This window comes from Sprattus sprattus (genome assembly GCF_963457725.1).
Source record: "Sprattus sprattus genome assembly, chromosome: 3".
Classification (NCBI taxonomy): domain Eukaryota; kingdom Metazoa; phylum Chordata; class Actinopteri; order Clupeiformes; family Clupeidae; genus Sprattus; species Sprattus sprattus.
The window spans coordinates 36,707,363-36,729,862 of record NC_137922.1 but is presented as its reverse complement, the minus strand read 5'-3'; the positions used below and the strand labels follow the sequence as shown (position 1 = coordinate 36,729,862).

The 22,500-nt window shown below is 46.7% G+C and overlaps 1 protein-coding gene across 4 annotated transcripts in view; it reads right to left on the bottom strand.

Moving 5' to 3' along the window:
- Positions 1-22,500, bottom strand: part of cyth1b (cytohesin 1b) — a 71,572-nt gene that overhangs the window by 8,225 nt on the left and 40,847 nt on the right. For all 4 annotated transcript variants that reach the window (XM_080835172.1, XM_080835170.1, XM_080835171.1 and 1 more), the window contains exons 2-5: positions 15,450-15,532; positions 8,644-8,708; positions 6,285-6,351; positions 5,883-6,001 (exon numbers count right to left, since the gene is read on the bottom strand). In XM_080835172.1, the coding sequence (XP_080691298.1) occupies positions 5,883-6,001; positions 6,285-6,351; positions 8,644-8,708; positions 15,450-15,532 (334 nt within the window). The remainder of the gene's footprint in view (positions 1-5,882; positions 6,002-6,284; positions 6,352-8,643; positions 8,709-15,449; positions 15,533-22,500) is intronic.

Genomic DNA, 22,500 nt, shown 5'->3' with positions numbered 1-22,500 from the left:
ACACACACACACACACAATCATATACCCTCACATACTTACACACTATGTTACTGTTAATGACTGCCCAGAGTTGCAGAAAAGACACTGTGGGTGGTGGTAAGGTCATTCTTAGTGTGTGTATCACACTGTGATGACTGAGAAAGAGAGAGATTGTGTGTGTGTGTGTGTGTGTGTGTGTGTGTGTGTGTGTGTGTGTGTAGAAGGCAGGGGGACGTGGAATGACTGACAGAGATGTACGGAGAGAGAGAGAGCGAGAAATATAGAAAGAAATAGAGGGGGATGGAGAAATCCCCACTGGCTTAAGCAATGGACTTGTCAGTAGCCTACAGCTGAGTTGTGAACTGTTAAAGGACACACACACACACACACACACACACACACACACACACACACACACACACACACACACACACACTCCTCGAGTGCACACACTGGCTTTCTCAGGATCCATCCAGCGAGCCCCTGATGCTTTACTGGAGATCCGCGGAGCGAAACCAGCTGCAGAGGGCAGATAGGCATACACAGTGCAGATCCACTACTGCTTATTGTGCTGCGTGATCTCTGGAGACATCCTAAAAACTACACCTCTTCACCCAAGAGCCCGACAAGAAAATACACTCACATTACCCACTCACATCGCTTTCCACAGGGCCTTATCATCAATAATAAACTGGCTCATTATTTTGACCAAACAGATTAGGGATAGAAGGCTTGGCTGTTAAGGACTTAACGGGCCACAGTGTAGAGCCTGTGGGTTGGGCTTTGTCCAGGCTGAGCCCTCTGCTCGTGTCCCAGCCAGAGAGCACATGAGGCCACTGTCTCTGGATGAGATTATGTCAACAGTGAGAGAGGTTTGGTGCCGCAATCTCCTGAAGGCACATAATGCAATTCACAGCTATGAGGTCACAGGTGAGTTGTCCCTACGGTGATATCAAACTGATGAAGTCACCATGGTATCGTTCTCTTAAGCCCAATTTATACTTCGGTGTCAGACACTTTTGAAAAGGTGTCAGACACTTTTGACGTCATGTCAGACACTTTAAACCGTCGTTTTGAAGTGTCTGCTACATGGAGAAATTTCTACTGGCGCTCAAGTCGTCACAAAGTGTCGCGCAGGTGTGATTGGCTAGATACAACTGGCCCCGGTGCCTGCTATTATGACGAGCCCCTGTCAGTGGCATAAGGTAGATGGGCTCTATTATTCACCTCGAAGCTAGTTTACAAGTCAGGCATGTGGCGCGAACACATAATACATATCAACAATATTTTGGATTTCACGAGCTAGTTACTTCGGTTATTGTATTGGGAAAGTAGACAGGTCAACGAGAAAGCGATCAAAAACATGGATAGTGCTTTGACTCGCGGTAACGTAAACAGACGGTCAAAGTGCTGATTAAAGGAATTATTTGGTGCAGCAGCACACACAGCAGCTTTACCCACATCTGAAAAACACATACACAATTAAACAGGTGCTCTGCGGCGACCTGCCTCAGAAAGTATAACAACCTGTTCAGTTAGAAGGATAGGAGTTGTGCATACAACGTTATTGCTAAGTCCCTGTAGTTGTAAATAGCTCGCAGGCAATGATGAGATATGACCAGGTAAAACTTCTGTCTGGCTGGGGGACTACCCAGTGTTCCAAAAGCTCAATATTTCGAAAAAATGTCCGAAATATCTTTACCAAATTAAACCCTCTATTCCGAAATGCCTTTGTTCCAACCAGTGTTGCCGGATTAATGTTTGGGGTGGCAAAAGGTGCGTGTGCAAGGTGAAGAATGCAAGAGGTCAGTTCACTAGAGGAATTTTCATGTTTTAGCCTACACATAGGCCTAAACAAGGAAGCTGGAAGTGCAGGCTCTGGCTTCATTTAGAAATATTTTAAGTGGCACAAAACACACGCAGCATTTAATTTGCGCAGCGGAGACGCTTACCGGGACTTTACGCATATAACTTCAGGCAATATTTGTTAACTTAGCCTACTCTGGTTTTGAATATAGGGTAGGCTTCCACTCGTGAGAAGGAATCACTGGCAGATTGTCGCAGGACATTGAGCACTGACAAAGCATGCATGTGCAATGCACATCATAGGCTTGATTTATTAGCATATACGTTTATTATAGCTTGCTTCCTCCACAAATAATACCTTGCTGTTAAAACGGATATCTATATATCATTAAACACTCTTCATAATTATGTCAGTGTGATTAGCTATAGACGGCACGCGCCGTTGATTCTCAAAAAGTAGAATGTATTGGCAGAAAAATGTCGTTAGCGCCTCTTCCATTATGACGAACTCGGCGACGGTTCGCCTGAAGTATAAACACACCTGGCCTGGAAGACACTTTTCAAAAGTGTCTGACACCTTTTCAAAAGTGTCTGACACCGAAGTATAAATTGGGCTTTAGGGCCCTATCTTGCCGATCAGAAACGCAAGTAGGACGGCGCCAAACGTAGCTGTGTGGGCGGCTCTATGGCGCAGTTGCTATTTTAACGGCGGAAAAAACACACTTGCGTCCAGCGCAAGTGTCAAAAGGGTTGGTCCAAAGGAGGTTACTCAGCCATAGGTGTGGTTTGGGCGTAAAAAGCAATAAACCAATCAGAGCGTCATCTCACATTCCATTTAAGAGCGAGGAGCGCCTATTCCATAGCGGCTTGTTATTATAATGGCGGAATTACCTGGAGAAAGACCGTGAGGCCACCAGACGTGTATTACCAGAAACAATCACGGCAATATTTTCCCATGCTTGTTTGGAGAAATGATTCTACTTTTCATTTCTTGTTTGTATTTTTTCAGTTACTAGCATTCGTTTTTTGGTGGCAACATATTTGAAATAAAAGTCACAAAAACATACTTTCCGATGTTTTGGGTTTACCCTCACTGAATCACTAGGTTATGTATGCATGGTAATAATATTGCACCCATCGGCACATGCAGTTCAACCTCACGTCTTCTAAAGTCCTCTAATCTATCCTCATTTATGTCATTGACACTTTCATGATTCATGGCAATGTTGTGTAAAACACTGGGGGGGCACGTATGTGAATACTATGCTTAGCCCTCTCTTGGCTGTCGGGTGTTACGGGAAATTTTAGGAATTCCCCAGCATGTCGGACTAGACCTGACGTAACTGCATGTATAGCCGAACTTTTTGCAGACTGTGATAGGGACACTGTGCGTCTGTCCCCAGCTCATCTGCCAGAGAGAGAGCGAGTGAGTGTGTGTGTGTGTGTGTGTGTGTGTGTGTGTGTGTGTGTGTGTGTGTGTGTGTGTGTGTGTGTGTGTGTGTGTGTGTGTGTGTGTGTGTGTGCGCGCGCGCGTGCGGCCAGCCACTGATCAGGCTCTCCTCTCTTCCGATCTCTCCCTCTCCCTCCCTTTTCTCCTTATCTCGCCGCAGACTGATATGGACAGTGTGCGTGTGTCCCCAGCTCATCTGCCAGGAGATGGCAGACATCAGAACCGCCATTACAATTAACCTGAATCATTTGCGTCAATGTGTATGCTAGATGTATGCCTATTTTTAAAATATCTTGGATATGGATATCACAATGATTTCCTCATGTGGTAAATACTTTATTTTCCTTGTAATTATATATGGCTTGCCAAAAAATTGGTGTAGATCTCTCGTGAAGACGACAGAAGTAAAGTGTAGCCTATAGGTCCTATACTGTGCGGGCAAGCACATGCGCCCTTAAAATAGCGTTCTGAATACGCGTTACAGACCTTAGACATTGCGCCTCTGACATTAGACCAGCTTTTTTGTGGTCAATGGCGCACGGCGCACGGCGTTGTTTTGAAACTGCAAAATACCACTTGCGCCAGAGAAACGCCTTCTCTGTTCCGCCCCCGCCCATGTCGACGCAAGTTCATTTCGAAGCGCGCCTCTGCAGGGAAAATCGCGCTGTGCGCCGGGTGCCAGATAGGAATGATACATGCGTCGGTGACAATGTCAATTGCGCTGGGTGCAAGATAGGGCCCTTAAGCCCAATTTATACTTCGGTGTCAGACACTTTTGAAAAGGTGTCAGACACTTTTGACGTCATGTCAGACACTTTAAACCGTCGTTTTGAAGTGTCTGCTACATGGAGAAATTTCTACTGGCGCTCAAGTCGTCACAAAGTGTCGCGCAGGTGTGATTGGCTAGATACAACTGGCCCCGGTGCCTGCTATTATGACGAGCCCCTGTCAGTGGCATAAGGTAGATGGGCTCTATTATTCACCTCGAAGCTAGTTTACAAGTCAGGCATGTGGCGCGAACACATAATACATATCAACAATATTTTGGATTTCACGAGCTAGTTACTTCGGTTATTGTATTGGGAAAGTAGACAGGTCAACGAGAAAGCGATCAAAAACATGGATAGTGCTTTGACTCGCGGTAACGTAAACAGACGGTCAAAGTGCTGATTAAAGGAATTATTTGGTGCAGCAGCACACACAGCAGCTTTACCCACATCTGAAAAACACATACACAATTAAACAGGTGCTCTGCGGCGACCTGCCTCAGAAAGTATAACAACCTGTTCAGTTAGAAGGATAGGAGTTGTGCATACAACGTTATTGCTAAGTCCCTGTAGTTGTAAATAGCTCGCAGGCAATGATGAGATATGACCAGGTAAAACTTCTGTCTGGCTGGGGGACTACCCAGTGTTCCAAAAGCTCAATATTTCGAAAAAATTTCCGAAATATCTTTACCAAATTAAACCCTCTATTCCGAAATGCCTTTGTTCCAACCAGTGTTGCCGGATTAATGTTTGGGGTGGCAAAAGGTGCGTGTGCAAGGTGAAGAATGCAAGAGGTCAGTTCACTAGAGGAATTTTCATGTTTTAGCCTACACATAGGCCTAAACAAGGAAGCTGGAAGTGCAGGCTCTGGCTTCATTTAGAAATATTTTAAGTGGCACAAAACACACGCAGCATTTAATTTGCGCAGCGGAGACGCTTACCGGGACTTTACGCATATAACTTCAGGCAATATTTGTTAACTTAGCCTACTCTGGTTTTGAATATAGGGTAGGCTTCCACTCGTGAGAAGGAATCACTGGCAGATTGTCGCAGGACATTGAGCACTGACAAAGCATGCATGTGCAATGCACATCATAGGCTTGATTTATTAGCATATACGTTTATTATAGCTTGCTTCCTCCACAAATAATACCTTGCTGTTAAAACGGATATCTATATATCATTAAACACTCTTCATAATTATGTCAGTGTGATTAGCTATAGACGGCACGCGCCGTTGATTCTCAAAAAGTAGAATGTATTGGCAGAAAAATGTCGTTAGCGCCTCTTCCATTATGACGAACTCGGCGACGGTTCGCCTGAAGTATAAACACACCTGGCCTGGAAGACACTTTTCAAAAGTGTCTGACACCTTTTCAAAAGTGTCTGACACCGAAGTATAAATTGGGCTTTAGGGTTCTTCGGACACTGTGAGCTCATTGGTGGTTAGCGAGCTGATGAATGCACTGAGCACTGATATCACAATGAGCATTAATCATGTAAAAAAAAACGCGCTTGTGTCTATCACTTTATCCATTATGAGACACATGACTGGGCCAGTGAGGCTTCATGAGTATGAACACTACATGATGATACTACAGTGAGCTCTTCCTGCTTTGGCCACTTTGTCATGGTCGGTCATTTCCTGTGTGAATCCCCCATACTTATCCAGCCCTTTCCATTAACTGTGTGATTCATTAGATATTTGGGAGTGAGACAGATCAATGAATTGAACTGCTCTGCAACAACCAAACAGAATTAAATTCTTGACAAAAATAATCTGTCTGTGGTTTTAATTCCATTTGAGCCAGAGGAGTGTGACACAGAGAGAGGGGAGGGGAGGGGAAGGGAAGTGAAGGGGTGGAGGGACTTTTCTCACCTCTCCCCCAAGTAGTCCCCGATGGCAGTCTTGTTGAGTCCCTCCCCCTTGTAGAGGAACTGGGCAATGTCCTCACATGTGTTCTTGAGAAGGTCGTTCTCGATCAGGAACTGGATCCCCTGAAAGATAGAAAGAGAAAGAGTAAGAAGCAAAGCGGTAATAGATGGGGGGAGAGACATAGACAGATCAGGAAACAAACAGAACACACACACAGACACAAACACATGATCAAGCATTCAACTCACACAAACAGGTTCATCAGAGGGTCAAATGTCCCTCTACAAACAATCTCTCTTTCACTCGCTCGCACTCTCAAACACACACACACTTACATTCTCACACACACAAACACAAACAACAGCCTGTTAGCCATTATGTAGAACTCTCACTAGATGCCTTTACCTTCTTGGGGTCCATGTTGAATTTCTTGCGGCCCATGGCCACCTGTTTATTCCGCTGCATGTTTTTCCTGGGGGTCAGAACAAACATGATTGGACCCTCAGGTCTTTTCAATTTGTCCAACCAATGTCCTTGCACTCTCCTCTCACCTCACACCCAGCCACCCCCCCACCCTCACACAGACACACACACATAAACCTACACACACACACACACACCTACACACCCACAACTGGAAATGCTAACTTCATCGTTATAATGACATAATAATGTTGTTAAGTACTCTCTGCTGTGTGGGCTGTTCTGGTGGAGAATGTTTAGGTCGGTGTGTGGTGTATATAGGTGAACATATCTAAAGGATACAGGCTTTAGTTCTGAGGAAGATGCTTTTCTAGCATGCTTCTACATTTGTGTGTGTGTGTGTGTGTGTGTGTGTGTGTGTGTGTGTGTGTACGTGTGTGTGTACCTGTGTGTGTGTGTGAGAGTGTGTGTGTGTGTGTGTGAGAGTGTGACACACAAAAGGACGAGGAGGGGCAGGAGCGCTCCGCCTCCATTATCACCACATTACATCACTCCAGTGGTGAGCGAGGGAACGAGGAGGAGGGCAAACAAAAGGAAAAAGAGACACACGGAGAGGGAGATAAAAAGAAGGAATAAACGAGAAGCTGGAACAGGAAAAAAAAGGAAAGAAACCCTCCTTTCCTCTGTTTCTCCTGGAGGATTAAGAGCTTTAAAAGACTAGGCTTTGATATACAATTCAGGTATTTCACTGCCTCTAAAGGTCCCATTATATGCTGGAATCCAATTAGTGTCCCCTGCTAATTGGGGGAGAGAAACGCTAACTGTAACAGAAAGGAAACGGCTACAAAATATTCCTGCGGATACATTGAGCTGTTCTTAGTGGCTGTATTCAGAGTTACTTAGCCATTCTCTGCATTCAAAAGCGCCTAATTACAGTGCACATACACAATGTGGGGTCAGCAATTTCCCTAATTAGCGAGGAATGAGACTGGGAATGAATACACATGCATGTCATGATTCTACTTCACATTTCTGTTTATGTTTCAAAACCTACTGGTATTCTGTGGCTGTATACCAGATATTGGGTATTCCCCATACTGCGTTCACACACTGTTTCGTTCAATAGCATGTGTTTGGATTCACATTTCTTTAATGAGAGCACATTTATAATAAACACTTTTCACTGCACCATGTATATTGTCTTCAGGTGGGTGCATGGCGGTCATACTGTAAATGTACAGTTAATGTAGGGTGTGCCTGCAGCCTATGCTTCTCCCCCTCCCTCCCATGGGATGGCTTTTAGTCATGGATAATATATGGGGCTGATGAGTCAATCTGGGACAGTCTGCTCATATAGCGCTGACAGACTGCATCCTGGGATAGTGGGGGTATGACCACAAACTGGATCAGACTGCATTAAGGAGACATTTTAGATGAGATCTTATGGGGGTTGGGGGTGCAGCGGGCGAACATGATAGATGAGAGAAAGTGAAGGCTTGCATTTCACACAACTCTTCCCAAATGGAACCCGCATGGCAGCTGATTAACGGCAGCCAATCTGGCCCAGATGTGCAGCCAGCGTCTTGGGCTCTCGCACCCTGTCAGTCTGAGCAGTGACACTACGCTGCTGAAAGAGGTGCTGAAAGCAGCGACCCTCTCGCTCAATGCACAGGGAAGACAGCGGGGGCAAGAATGAACATAGGAACGAGGATGACAAAAAGTAAGGGAGGAAGGAAGAATTGGGAGAGTAGTGAAGGAATCCAGACCCCCTATTGTTCCAACATTTAACCCCCTCCCCTAAACATATTCAAGCAGCACCCCCATTACTCACATCTCTGCTGTATTATTCATCTGCTGTCTAGAGGGACAGCAGTGAGTGTGTGTGCATGCGTGTGTGTGTGTGTGTGTGTGTGCGCTTACATGTGCGTGAGGGGGAGAGTAATGCATATCCAGCAAAATGAGACAGGCCAGTAAAGCCAGACACTATTCTCATTATACTTTAATGCTATGTGTGTGTGTACAGTACATAACAGTGTGTGTGTGTGTACAGTATATAACAAGGTGTGTGTGTGTGTGGGGGGGGGGGGGGGGGGGATTCGAGACACTGTCTGTGGTTCCACTCCACATCAATGTCATCAGGTGAAATGGGCCGCATCAGCCCACGGGTCCACACTTACATTCCAGCACATCCCCTCTGACACACACACACACACACACCCACACACATTAACACACACACACACACACACACACACACACACACACACACAACTGAGAATGATCTCTCCAACATATTCACATATTCATAATCAGTCCACCCATCCTCCATCATCTGTCTTACCTCTCTTCAGTAGAGCCCAGGTTCTCAATCTCAGTCGTCACCTCTGCTATCTCATCCTTCAGACGCTGAGAGGGGAGGAGGCATGGAGAGGAAGAGAAATTAAAAGAGAGAGAGAGAAAATATGAGTGTACAGTAGCCTGATGGGTACTTTCAGTCAGGGTGTGGCTCATAAATCTCTAATCTGTAGCAAATGTTCATTAGTCTGAGGCCCCAGCATGAAAGCATCTCAGTGTACACGAGGATGTTTATAAATCCACAGGACAGGACAGGACAGGACAGCGAGAGATAAACTCTGGGCACTGAATGTGGATAAACATGGCAAGAAATCATGTTAAATTATGACATGTGGTTGGTGTGTGTGTGTGTGTGTGTGTGTGTGTGTGAGAGTAAGAGTGAGTGAGATGAGCTCCGGAGTCATATGGAGAGCCTAGAAATTGGATCTTTGTGTGTCTGTGTGTGTGTGTGTGTGTGTGTGTGTGTGTGTGTGTCTGTGTGTGTGTGTGTGTGTGTGTGTGTCCGTATAGGCAGATAAAATAGACATGAGAGGAAGATGAGAAGATTGAAGGCAAGGAAGATACTCTATGTAATGTGATTCCAATACCTTCTGTACTGAGCAGAGGGTGCAAGACATTACCTTCAGTTTTTCATACATAGACACACCCACACACAAACACACACACAGACCCAATTTCTAACCTCTCCATCTGACTCCGGCGCTCATCTCAGTACCTCACACACACACACACACACACACACACACACACACACACACACGCACACACACACTACGAGTCCATGGCCAGTCTATAACTAAGGTGTTTGGCAGCATTCTGGACTGCAGTGGTGCAGTATGCAGCACAGAGTAAGGAGAGGGCTTGTGCTCAGTAAGTGAATTTTCTATGACCTGTGCACTACGTACATCTGCTGACTTCTGTTAGCATTTAAATTAATGTGTACCTTGCATTTAGGATGTGTTTTGAGTGAGTTTGTGTGTAGTTGTGCGTGCGTTCGTGAGAGAGAGATAGAGAGAAAAAGGGAGAGAGAGAGAGAGAGAAAGAGAGAGAGGGAGAAGGAAAGAGATAGAGAGAGAGAAAGAGAGAGAGGGAGAAGGAAAGAGATAGAGATAGAGAGAGAGAGAAAGAAAGAAAGAAAGAAAGAAAGAAAGAAAGAGAGCGAGAGAGGTGTGTCTACAGCATCTTCAGCCTTAGTTCATCAACCACATGCTCTCAAGCATTCTCTGGAGGGATCAAACATAGATCGCTACAGCTCCTATTTCCAGAAAACCAAGGACGGACTCACACACAAACACTCTCTCACAGAAAATAGATCATTAGTACAGGGCTGGGGTTAAAACAGCAGCCACTTAACCACCTGCTCTGACCCCGACCTCACACACACACACACACACACACACACACACACACACACACACACACACGCACACACACACGCACACACACAGGTTTCCTGTATTTTGTCCTGTGACCAAGAAACCAGGCTGAGGATGAAGCTTTGTAAACCATACATGTAGTGTTTCTGTAGGTGTCTCTGTGTGTGTGTGTGTGTGTGTGTGTGTGTGTGTGTGTGTGTGTGTGTCTGTAGGTGTCTCTGTGTCAGTAGGTGTGTGTGTGTGTGTGTGTGTGCGGGCATGAGTTAGAAACCGGCAGTTGACTAACTAGATAGGCGAGAATCATTTGGGGGCACGGTCCTGTGTGCATTGTGCGGTTGAGAGTGTGTGTGTGTGTGTGTGTGTGTGTTAATCTCAGACCCCCCCCCCTCTTCTCTCCTCTATGTAACACACGGCAAAGCCTCTAAGCAGCTGCCCCTCTCCCCTTCTCTAAAAATAACTTCTCCAGCCCAAAGCCATTATTACTATACGGACCAGGCTCTGCACAGCTCAAAACATGATACATCTTGTGTGATGTGCTAGTGCTCAGGGTGGAGAGTGCCAGAGTGATAGCCAAAGAGAGCGGGAGAGAGAGAGAGGGAGAGAGAGAGACAGAGAGAGAGAGAGTGAGAGATAGGGAGAGAAAAAACGGAAAAAAAGAGGAAGAAATACTGTCTGCATAGGCACAGGTTTGCCTGAGTGATGGATTTGTCTCACTCCATTGTCACCTCCCCCTACTCACAGTGGATCTTCCACACCACTGCCCACTCTGACCACCCCGACCCAGTTTCCTAAGAGACACACACACACACACACACACTCACTCACTGTCCAGTCTGGCCTTATCCAATCACTCTATATGTACACACATGTTTACCAATCAGTAAGTCATTGTTTCCTCATTGTTGGCATTAGAAAGAGGCTTTTGTCTGTGTCTTGGTCTTGTACGTTTAAAACCAAACTTGATAATTTATGACCATGTTTTATCACATGACCCTTTGGTGGCCACCGGACACTGATCTAGCCATCAATCTCTGGGTCACACTAGCCCACTGGTGGAAGACTGCCTTGATAGTAGAGCTGTGTGTGTATTTGTGTGCCCGCAGGCGAGTTTGTGTGTGTGTTTGTGTGTGTGAGGGGGGGTGAGCTATGCCTGTCCCTGACCCCTGCTCATGCATCTGACCCAGAAAAGCCCCGTCAGGGTCTTGAGCTGCCAACAACCTGCTGCCTTTTCTGCTGGATTACACCGTCATAGTGTCTGACTACACACACCCCTACACACACACAGTCCTTTTCAGGATCTAGCTCTAAATATCAGAATCCCACTTATACACACAGACTCACCAGCTTGGCATCCTGATCAGTGCTAACAGATGTTTTAGTGTATTTTACTTCACACTGCATGTCCATGAACGTGACAGCTAATTGAATTGGCTCACAACAGAATTTTTAACCTCGTTTTGTATAATAACACCCTTTGGAGGAACACAAACAACTAATTATGGCAACATAATCTCTCTCTTACTCTAGTTTACTAAACATTTTTGTGAGGACATAGACGCGCTTGGTAAAGGAAATTCCCTGTGTTGTGGAAAATTCCCTGATGGAGTTCTAGAAGACTGTGGAGTGTGTGGTCAAGGTGAGTGCACATCACCCCATGGTAATTAGCCCGTTGCTAGGTGATCAGATGCTTCCATCAGGTCCTTAGTAAACAGTGATATTCATGGACGTCCATTAAAGTCTCACTCGAGGACATGGAGTACAGGATGACATCATCTCACCTCATGTCAAATGCAAACACACACTGTCACACACCCACCCACCCACACACACCGGCACACACACCTAAGCTGTCTGTGTCTATGGAAACAGGTTACATGAGGTCTGTGGAGATTGAAACGTTCTATCTCCATCAGGCAGACATAATGTACCTCATTACGCCACACATGGCCACACAATATGTGTGTGTGTGTATGTGCGTGTGTGGATGTGTGTTTGAGACAGTTCTCTCTTTGTGCTCTGAGTGTGTGTGTGTGTGTGTGTGTGGTAATATGAATGTGGCAGTATCTTTGTGATACAGCTGGCAGAGGTTAACTAACAGAGGCGTCCACCTGTACACTGATTCTAACTCATCTCCCTTCATGAGTTCATTAGGCCTGACAGAAGGGATGCCTGTTTATATAACCAGGGACCTCTGCCATCACAATCAATTAGAACTGGAATGACAGCAAGCATAGAAGACAGGATGGTGACTGAACGTATGTGTGTGTGTGTGTGTGTGTGTGTGTGTGTGTGTGTGTGTGTGTGTGTGTGTGTGTGTGTGTGTGTATACGTATATGTTTTTATTGTAAGTAAATACTGTCAAAATGCCAACAAACGCACAATCAAGCCACTCACCACACACACACACACACACACACACACACACACACACACACACACGCAAAGAGGGAGAATGACGACAGCTGTTCAAATCTTCCCTGCATATCTCTCGAGTTTTCCTCGCAGTCAGTCCTGCTGAGGAACCAACTCACCCCCCTCTGAGCGTACATCAGACCTGTTGACCCCTCATTAGGCCCACAGCAGCATGGAGTCTCATTAAGAAAGCACTGTCTCTCCTCTGGCCACTGAGCAGACCAGCTCTCACACACACACACACACACACACTAGTGGACAGAGCTAAGGGCTAATGGCCCGAGTTATGTTTTAGTGTGCATCAAGCAATGCTAATTGTCACAGTAGATCAACTCAATATGTCGCCCAATAGGATTGAGATCCTGAAGGATGAGTCACAGGAGGATTGTGGGAAGAGATGTGACTCGTCAGTGTGTGATACTTTCCTGATTATCAGAGATGACAGAATGTGTGAGATGGTGTGTGTATATGTGTGTGTGTGCGTGTGTGTGCGTGTGTGTGTTCTCTTTGCCATGGGGAATTCTTCGTCGTGTAGATTAGTCAGGGGGCTGGAGGTGAAGGGTAGTTAGAGGAGTCCCTTTAGTCTCATAAAGCACACCCATACATACACACTCCAGAGTCCCTCTGGGATACATCATAAGACTCATGATCTCAGCACACGAGTCCCAACAGCACACACACACACACACACACACACACACACACACACACACACACACACACACACACACACACACACACACACACACACACACACACACACACACACACACACAGCTCATCTGAACATATTGTACCCAGACACACACTGATACACACAGTAGCATGGTTGAGACAAAGCTCCATCCATTAGCATTAATCAGGAGCTTCCATGTGATATTTCCAAATCAAATGACCTTTCATTAATGTCAATGTGAACAAGCTGCTGTTGATCCTCAGGGGCTTCCAGGGCTCTGTGATGTAAGTGGAGAGGGAAAGGGCAGGAGGGGTTGGGCTAGGTGTGTGTGTGTGTGTGTGTGTGTGTGTGTGAGTGAGAGAGAGAGAGTGTGTGTGTGTGAGGTTCGCTTTCTCTTTCTGTCTGCCTTTGATCTGCAAGTTTACCAGGATAGCAGGGGGCTAAGTCTAAAAGACAATATGAGATATGAGGGGTAGGTGCATGTAAGACAGAAGGAGCAAACGAGAGGCTCTGTGAGTGTGTGTGTGTGTGTGTGTGCGAGTGTGTGTGTGTGTGTGTGTGTGTGTGTGTGTGTGTGTGTGTGTGTGTGTGAGAGAGATGGAATATCTGGGATCTGTGGGAGCTGATAAGAGTTGGAGATGGACAGAGCTCAGAGCTCAGTGGGTCCACACTGACGGAGGCAGAGGTGTAGTTGAGCTGGAATGGCAAGAATGCAGCGGGGCTTTTTTACATGATTGATTAAGTGATTAACCGGGAGGAGGGGGGGGCGGCCCAGAGGCCGGCCTGATCAATGGGCATCAGTCCCCTTACGTAAGTCAGTCTAAATTAGCCAGCCGCAGACTTTAGGCCATGGCCCATCTGCTGTAGGGGACGGACACACATGCACACACACACACACACACACACACACACACACACACTTCTTCTCCTCCTGCTTCCACTTGAGGCCTCTCACTCTTTCTCTATCTATCTCTCTCTGGATCTCTCCCTCATCTCTCTCTCCAGCCTTGTCTTCCTCTCCTGCAGCTCTTCCTTGCTTTCTGTCCCATCCCCCCTTCAGCCTAAAAGAAGCCGGCACGCAGCTAGCCTCTTTTGTTCTACTGAATCAATGAAGCGAATACCTAGTCACCCCTCCTCCACACACACACACACACAGTGCAGGAGGTAGGTGTGTGGGAAGAGGGCTGTGGCACTGCCATGAGGTTGTACAAATTAATTAGGATAATTTAACCGGCATCTGGCCTACTCAGATGGGACAGATAAGGGCCAAGCTGTGCCATGCCACTGACGGTCCCCTTCCCTTAGGATTAATCACTCACTCACTCACACACACACACACACACACACACACACACACACACACACACACACACACACACACACACACACACACACACACACACACACACACACACACACACACACACACACACACACACACACACACACACACACACACACACACACACACACACACACGCTCTGCATGCAATAGCGAGCTATGTCAAGATACCTTTCCATACTGTACCTGACCCTGGACCAGTTCACACTACACTAGAACACATGAGTTTATACCACTAGGGGGGTATCAAAAAACTGAGGAGAGGCAGCAGTATATGAGAGCTTAAGTACAGGAAAGTGCTCTCAGGAATGACAGTGTTTAGTTGAGTAACAAAGTGACTGCTCTCAACCACTGAGACTGACTGTGCTTGCGCGTCTGGCTCCCAGCCTGTGTGGTTTGATGGAGAGCCTCTGGTCAGAGGGAAGAAGAAGAAGGGCTGAGGGGATGACTGGAGAGAGGGGGCATGAGGCTGACGTGAGGGAGAGAGAGAGTCGAGGCAGACACAATCAGGATGAGAGCAGACTGCTGTTAATATTTCAGGAGCTGCAGGCGGGGACCTTGAGGTCAGCCAGAGAGTCTGCATACACTACACACAGAGGAGGCGAGGAGAGGAGACGAGACGAGAGGAGATGAGAGATATTCAACACAGATGACATGAGATGAGAGAAAATTGGAGAGCTGAGGAAATCAAAGAACTTGGGAGGGGGAAAAAAAGAAGAAAGGAGGTGAAGCAGAGGCAATGAGAAGAAGAGTAAAAACACAAGAACGAGACGAGAACGAAAGAGAGAAAAGACCGTAGACTCAAAGAGCAAGATAGGATAGGATGACAGAAAGAGCGGTTGACCAGACACATCATCCGCTTATTCTCTCCCTCTCTCTCTCCATATCTCCATCTGTTTGTTGGAGGGTAAAATTTGAGTGTGTGTGTGTGTGTGTGTGTGTATCAGTGAATGTGTGTGTGTCTGTGTGTGTGTGCGCGCATGTACCTGTATATCCTCCAGGAGCTCCTGTTTTCGGCGTCGGATATTCTCCAATTCCTGCTTCTCCTCTGGAGTGAGGTCGTCCAGCACTGTAGACAGAGAGACAAAAGTCAGCAGGATTCACACACACACACACACACACACACACACACACACACACACACACGCACGCACACACACACACACACACACACACACACACACACACAGGCACAGACACACACACAGCCCTAAACACACACCCAGAGGCACCTGATTAATGTCATGTAGTACTTCAGGCCCCATCTCAAACCTACACAGATTTAACACACAAGCCTTTCCTTGTTCCTCAATAATTTATCCCTGAACGCTAGATGGGGATACAAAGGGAAGAGAGAGGCCGAGACGGAGCGAGAGCAGATGGAGGAGAAGAAATGGCAAAATATGGGCGAGAGACAAGGAAAACAAACATGTAAATTTCCCCTCACCTCCGCGGTTCCCGGCACAAGCCCCCAGCCCACCCATGATCACCATGCTTTCTGCCCGTTTTCCGATTTCTCAGTGTAGTCTCTCTCTCTTCCTCTCTCTCTCTCCTTTTCTTTTTCAGTGCAATGGCACAGGGCCCCACTGAAAGCAATAACCCTCGCTCTGGTTCACCCAACATGCAACCGGCCTGTGGACTGCCTGTCACACCTGAGCCAGCAGCCGATCCATACTTCTCAGCACTTCTGAGCTCCTCCTAGTAAGGCAGACCTCTGCGGCTCCACGCGGCTGTATATCCAGCTGGAGTAATTGGCTCTAAGTGGCTGGGCTGAAGGGTGGGCTGGTGAGAGGGAGAGTGATGGCTGTGGCCCTCAGGCTCCGGGCCAAACTGCTCCTGATCACCAGCAGGGCTCTGATTTCCAACTCTCCCAAAGCCAGCTCAGCTGCCTGGGCAAAGACTGAGAGGTTGGACCCGCACTGGGCCAGCACTGGAGTGGGAGCTGGAGAGTCCTGTATGGAGAAGGTCTGTAGGTAGTTCTGGGTCCAGAAATGACCGTGGGGGTTGTTGGAAGTTGGACAGTTAGGATGAGAAGCGCCTCATGGAGCAGTAGACATGTCTTCGACCAGAGGGGGGGAGTGAGGGAGACACTGTGGGATCCATGGGCTCCAAATGACTTTTCATTGCATTATCAGCTGGCTGCCCATCTCATCAGACAGAAATACCAGACTTGCGTGGACCAAACATTTGTATCCCAACTCTTAGCACCGAGGTTGGTTCAAACATTCCAAAAATGCACACACACGCGCCGCTACCACCCATCAGTCTGCATAATGAGTATTGCTGTGTGGATGTGCATGGATGTGTGTGTATTAGATCCATTCCCATCCCTTTGACAATTGTCACATGCCGGCCAGGCTGGGTCGTGACACAATACAGCTCTATGACCTCTCCCAGACCCTATCAGCTGAGTGCTCTCCATAGTACCAATGCACATCACCTGTTTTCTATGATAAGAATGTGTGTGTGTGTGTGTGTGTGTGTGTATTGTGTATTGTGTAATGTGTATTAGACAGCAGATATATAGCTGCCCTTCGGACAATACCCCAGTGACCTCTCCCAGCATCCATGACCTAGGCACTCTCTCCACAGACCTAAACCACTGCGCTCTTGAGCCCAAACCATGATGACCTTTGCCCTCCTGCTGAAACCCATTTCCCTGTCTCCACGGTGGCCCACAGAGGGGTCATCTCAACCCTGACCTCTTGGAGTCTCTCAAGAGAGCCCAGTGAAACAGAGAGGGGGAGCTGGGTCCGATCTCTATTATAATTGATTCCTCCTGCACCAATGGCACATTCCAAAGTATCCGGGACGACCAGCTGCACTTCAAAGGATGCTTGCGAAGGTCTCCATGACAACCTCTGCCTGGCGATGGAATCCTCACTTAACACAAGAAGTGCCTAGCCGTCAACTCCATGTCCGCCCACCCTGACGTAAGTGGAATATTGTTGTGCTCGATGTCTGCATTCTCCACTGAAAAAACATTTTGAGTAGCTATGCTATGCATCAAGAATGCAGAGATTTATTTTAAAGCCCACGCAATCACCAAGGAAAGATAAAAAGATCACGTCTGATTAAGAGTCTAAATGTTACGAAAGGACTCTATTGAGGCAGTATTTGTGGACAGCATTTTCAAAACTTTGAGACTGACACCACATGCGTTGTAATGTGGTTCTGGCTAAGTGTGAACACAACCCTGTACTGAAGACACCAGAACAGCCCATGAGACAGCCGCCTGTCCTGTTACAGGATAACTTGTCTAAATACCAGACGGTGTCCAAAGTGTTGTGTTTCTGGAAGTCATGGAGGCCAATATGGGTGGAAAACAGGAAGTAATTGTGTTGTGGAGATATAAGAGCAGGAAGCCTAATGTCTGCTGCCTGAGCTGCTGCTGTGGGGAGGAGAGGAGCCATCCATCACCAGCAGGACAAGCAGCCTGCAGTCCTCTCTCTCTCCCTCCTGCACCCCTCCCTATATGCACACACACACACACACACACACACACACACACACACACACACACTTACAGGAATAGAGAGAGGGAGGGAGGGAGAGAAACAACCCACCTTTGTTCCAACAAAACTCACAAACCGTAAGTGGCGTGCCCCCCCTGCCTTCATCACCATGGAAACACATCGCTCGGATGTTCTCGCCTCCAGTTGCTAACAGACACAAAGCAGTCCCCCAAAATACATACACAAACACACACACACACACACACACACACACACACACACACAAACACACACAAACACACACACAAACACACACACACACACACACATATATATATATATACATGACTGCCCCTCCCCCGTCTAGCTGCAGTAAGTGCGCAACAAACCTCCATCCCATTTGCTGAAGCCCTCTCCGTGCCAACTTGCTATTACTGCTGAGTGAAGTATACTTCTCTTCCTCTATCACTGCATATATCCATCGTCTAAATCCAAATACAGAGAGTGCAGAGTCTCTGCTCGAGCTCTTCAACAGAAAGCATCCTATTCCTTGTTCAATCTCACACAATGGAACTTCCTAACAATAAATAGCCAAGCAGCAATCAATAACCTGGGAACAATAATCCTTTGACACTGATAATAAACCTCCTGAAAAGGGTCAAGGCCTTAGGTGAGCAGAGAACCCCCAGAACAAATAAAGCAACACAATATGAGCTATGAGCGGCACAATGTAAACCTTAATACATAGGAGACTGATGGAGAGAGATGGAGGCATGGAGACAGAAGGAGAGAGAGAGAGACAGAGACAGACAGAAAGGGAGATCGACAGCTGACGTCTCTGTCCTCACTGGACGGACGCTACTGGTTGTCTCCTGAGCTTTATCTCCAGGCTGCAGATGCTGAGGGGCTCCAAAGGCGCTCAGCTCAACTGCTGCCCAGCAAACCACAGATCCCCCCCCCCCCCCACCATCTCCTACAGCCTGAGTACAGCAAAGATAGCGAGGAGGGGAGACCACTCGCAGGGAGATCCAAAATAGCATTGCCTGTCTGCAGATATCCCTCTGAAGACTCCCGATACTCCAGATAAAAGGCAGGGTGGATCCACTGGTGGTTGCACCTCATACACAGATCTGCAGCAAAGGAAGCAAGCAAGCCTGACCTCCACCCAGCAGATAGACTCTGGCCTGCATAGCTGACAGCTGGACCACGTAACAGTTTTAAGAGAATACAGAAAGCGTTTGCCGTGTGTGGATGGCCTAAGACTGATGGGGTTTACGGCACACATGGTCACAAATTTCAAGTGTTGTGTGACTGTAAAGTAAACCAAATGGAGTATTTCCACATTGTGAACGCGTCTGACACGGACAACCTCCTGTTATGAGCTACATGTGTGAAAGGGTAACTTCAGACGATGTCTGGACCTGATTCTCCAGATACTGTTCGGAGTTCATATGAGAACGCGCCACTGGGGTCGCACAGCTGTGGCCGGCATGAAACGCCGCATCGGGACACACAGCAGACTGGGGCTGTGCACACGTGTGGGGATCCGACTGGGGATGACTCTACTGTTGTCTCATCTCTAAACTATGCAGGACAGCCTGCTGTCTGCGCTGAAGTAGCACGTTTAGCTCACACAGCTCATTGATAATGCCTGAGTTTAGCATGTGGCTTCCCAACAATGGGGGGGGGGGGGGGGGAAAGTGGGGAAAGTGACGCATGAATAAGATGAGGAATGAGGAGAGTGTAGCGTGCAGAGGTGATTGACAGGCTGGCTCAACCTCTCTGACTCCCTTTAGAAAGATGAACTCTCCAGGTCCAAATCTCATTTCAATTAGCTCAGCAGTGCCAGTGTCCCCTGATGCCTGCACATCAAGATCCCACTGACATCCACAGGCCTCGGCTCACCACTTCAAACGCCCTCGGCTGCATTCCTGCACGACCCCACCATAGGCAGGCAGATTCTCTGTTTGCTTGATGAGATCAGGCCTGCTCTCCAGCTGCTGGTCAAACATTGGGTCACTTTTCCCATACAACACTTCGAGCTTCTTCTTTCTCTAACCACTTCTTTAAGTTCAGCACTCTTCGCAGTGAGAACAGAGAGTCCTTACGAGCCGCAGTGGCAGGCCGCAACTGAAACCCTGTAGACTTTGTTGGACTGGACTGAACACTAAATCATTTAACGCCAACCAGAATCTGACCTTTAGCTCTCCTGGGAGTTAGCTCCTCCATTCTACATCTTAATGGCTGACGGCATATTGGGAGAGGGAGCTGGGGCTCCCAATCTCAGAGCTGGCCCACTTAAGTGGATACATTTCAAAAAGCATAAAATAGGTTAAGTAAAGCTTAGATTTGATTTCAAATCATGCCAACAGCCTCAGTGTTAGGGCACAATATAGGACAGCCATGAGCTTCATGTCTGTGCCCTGAAAGCCATCAGACCATAGCACTGAGTCTTCTTCCCCCCCCAGTCCGGCTGTAGTAAATGGTTGGCTGCTTCCAAAGGAGGTTACCCTGTCTGCTGTAATATCTTTGACAACCACGCCAAATGTCACCTACTGCCAAGGAAATGGCTTTCCTTTGCACCGTAAACAAATAAGGTTAAGCCCAAAATGTGGGTGCGTTCCCACCACGTGCACTGAGCTGGAAGTGGCTGAGGCCTCTGGGATGTGACCCAGCTCCGTACACGCCCCACTGGGGGAGCTACCTGATTGGAGGCCTTGCTGCAGAGCTAGCAGGAGGAGCTTCATCATTATCCAGCTACCCCAATCACCAGGAGAAATCAGAGAAATTAAAACTCCCACAAGCCCCTGGGGCAGTGAGCGGACTGTCGCATGTAGGACAGAGCAGCGACTCCAGGCTGACGAGACCCAGATTTAAGCACACTCTCATCAAAGAGACCAAAATATCTTCTAGAACCTTCCATCCCCATTGAACACAACCCAAAATACCCAACTCTTCAGCATTCCCACACTATTGTCCACCCAAAACATCATTCCACTGGAGATCTTGCCAGCATCACTTCTCCCTGCCCACTCTCCACTAATGTCCAACTCCCATTCCAAAGAATGTACAAAACATCACTTCCCAACTAATGCCCAGAAGCTTACTCCCCACCCCACCCCTCCCATCCCTTCTATCAAATGTCACTTGCCTCATCTAACCGCAAACTCAACCCAGAAACATAGGGGTGACCAGGGAGGCTCTCAACCACTACCACTCTCTGCCAAACATCTGGCAAATGAGATTGTGGATTTTGGTTCAATTGGTGAAAATCCATTAAAAAAACAATTGTGAATTCTAAAAGAAGAAAAGACACAAACACTCACATACACACACCCACTTGAGTGTTTTGTATTGTGGTACAGTACTGTGGATGAAGGGGCATGCAAACAGGATTACACATCTAACGCCCTTACAACTGCTTTCATTACAGATGCAGTCATCAACTAATCCCCTGACAATCTGCCTGTCTTCTGGTCATCACAGGTCAGACTACATTCATTTTTATTCCAAATCTTTCAACCATTTCAGTTCTCTCTTCTCCAGTCCGAAGGCAAACATGAGGCTAATCGTCTCTCTTCCCATGTCCTTCTCCTCTAATCCCAAAATAAGATTTTGTCCCGTTTTCGTTTTTTCCCTCTTCTCTTTCATTTCATCAGGACAACACCCATGAAGCATTAACAGACCTCAAGCTAATCACATTATAAACTCGGCCCACAGCTTTTTATGAAGTACGATGTATTCTCTGAGAACAGGCACATCAGCAGCTCCAGACACATCTTCTCATCTCTGATCACTCACACATGCAAACATTTAGAAGTCTTGTCAGTAGACATGCAGATATACAAATTCTATTGATTTCTAATACAAAGAGTGATACACATCAGTTAAGATAACGCTGGAGTGCCATTCGCTGGTTTCATCTTTTCAACTTCTCCTCTAATGGCAGCTATCTATGCTCTATGATGTCAAGCCCTGCAAAGTAAATGGAGGCTCTAACATGTCACTAACAAAGTATCAGTAAGGAACTGATCATCAATCGTATTCACTTGATGTGCTGTATAAACAAGGATTGACGACATTAAAGAAAGGCTTTTTTTTATTGCCGAGGCCAATTGTTTTCTTCAAATTGAACAATATATTAACTGTTTAAAGTATACTATGAATATAAATACATACAAAACACTTGGCTTCAAACTAAAGCTTCAAACTATGAATATTATATTAACTGTTAACAACAGTTTATAGTATGCTTAAATAAATATAAATAAATACAAAACAAACACACACCTTTTACAGACTACAGCTTCAAACTTATGAGCATATTTGCCTATGTAGTCAAACATGTATTTGTATTTGTATGTACACTTTCTTATTTGTTCATACATTGCTATCTTTTCTATCTTGTTTATAGTTAATCTTGTTACTTGAACACACCAAGTGCGTGAAAGTGTACTGCCCCTTTAAGAGACTATAGCACCAGTTGCTCCGGTACCTACCGTATTAGTTTGCGGTTGCAGATCTGCCCAGGACTCTTGCCTTCTCTCCCCTCTTTACACGCAATTGTTTTGTTGCATTTGCT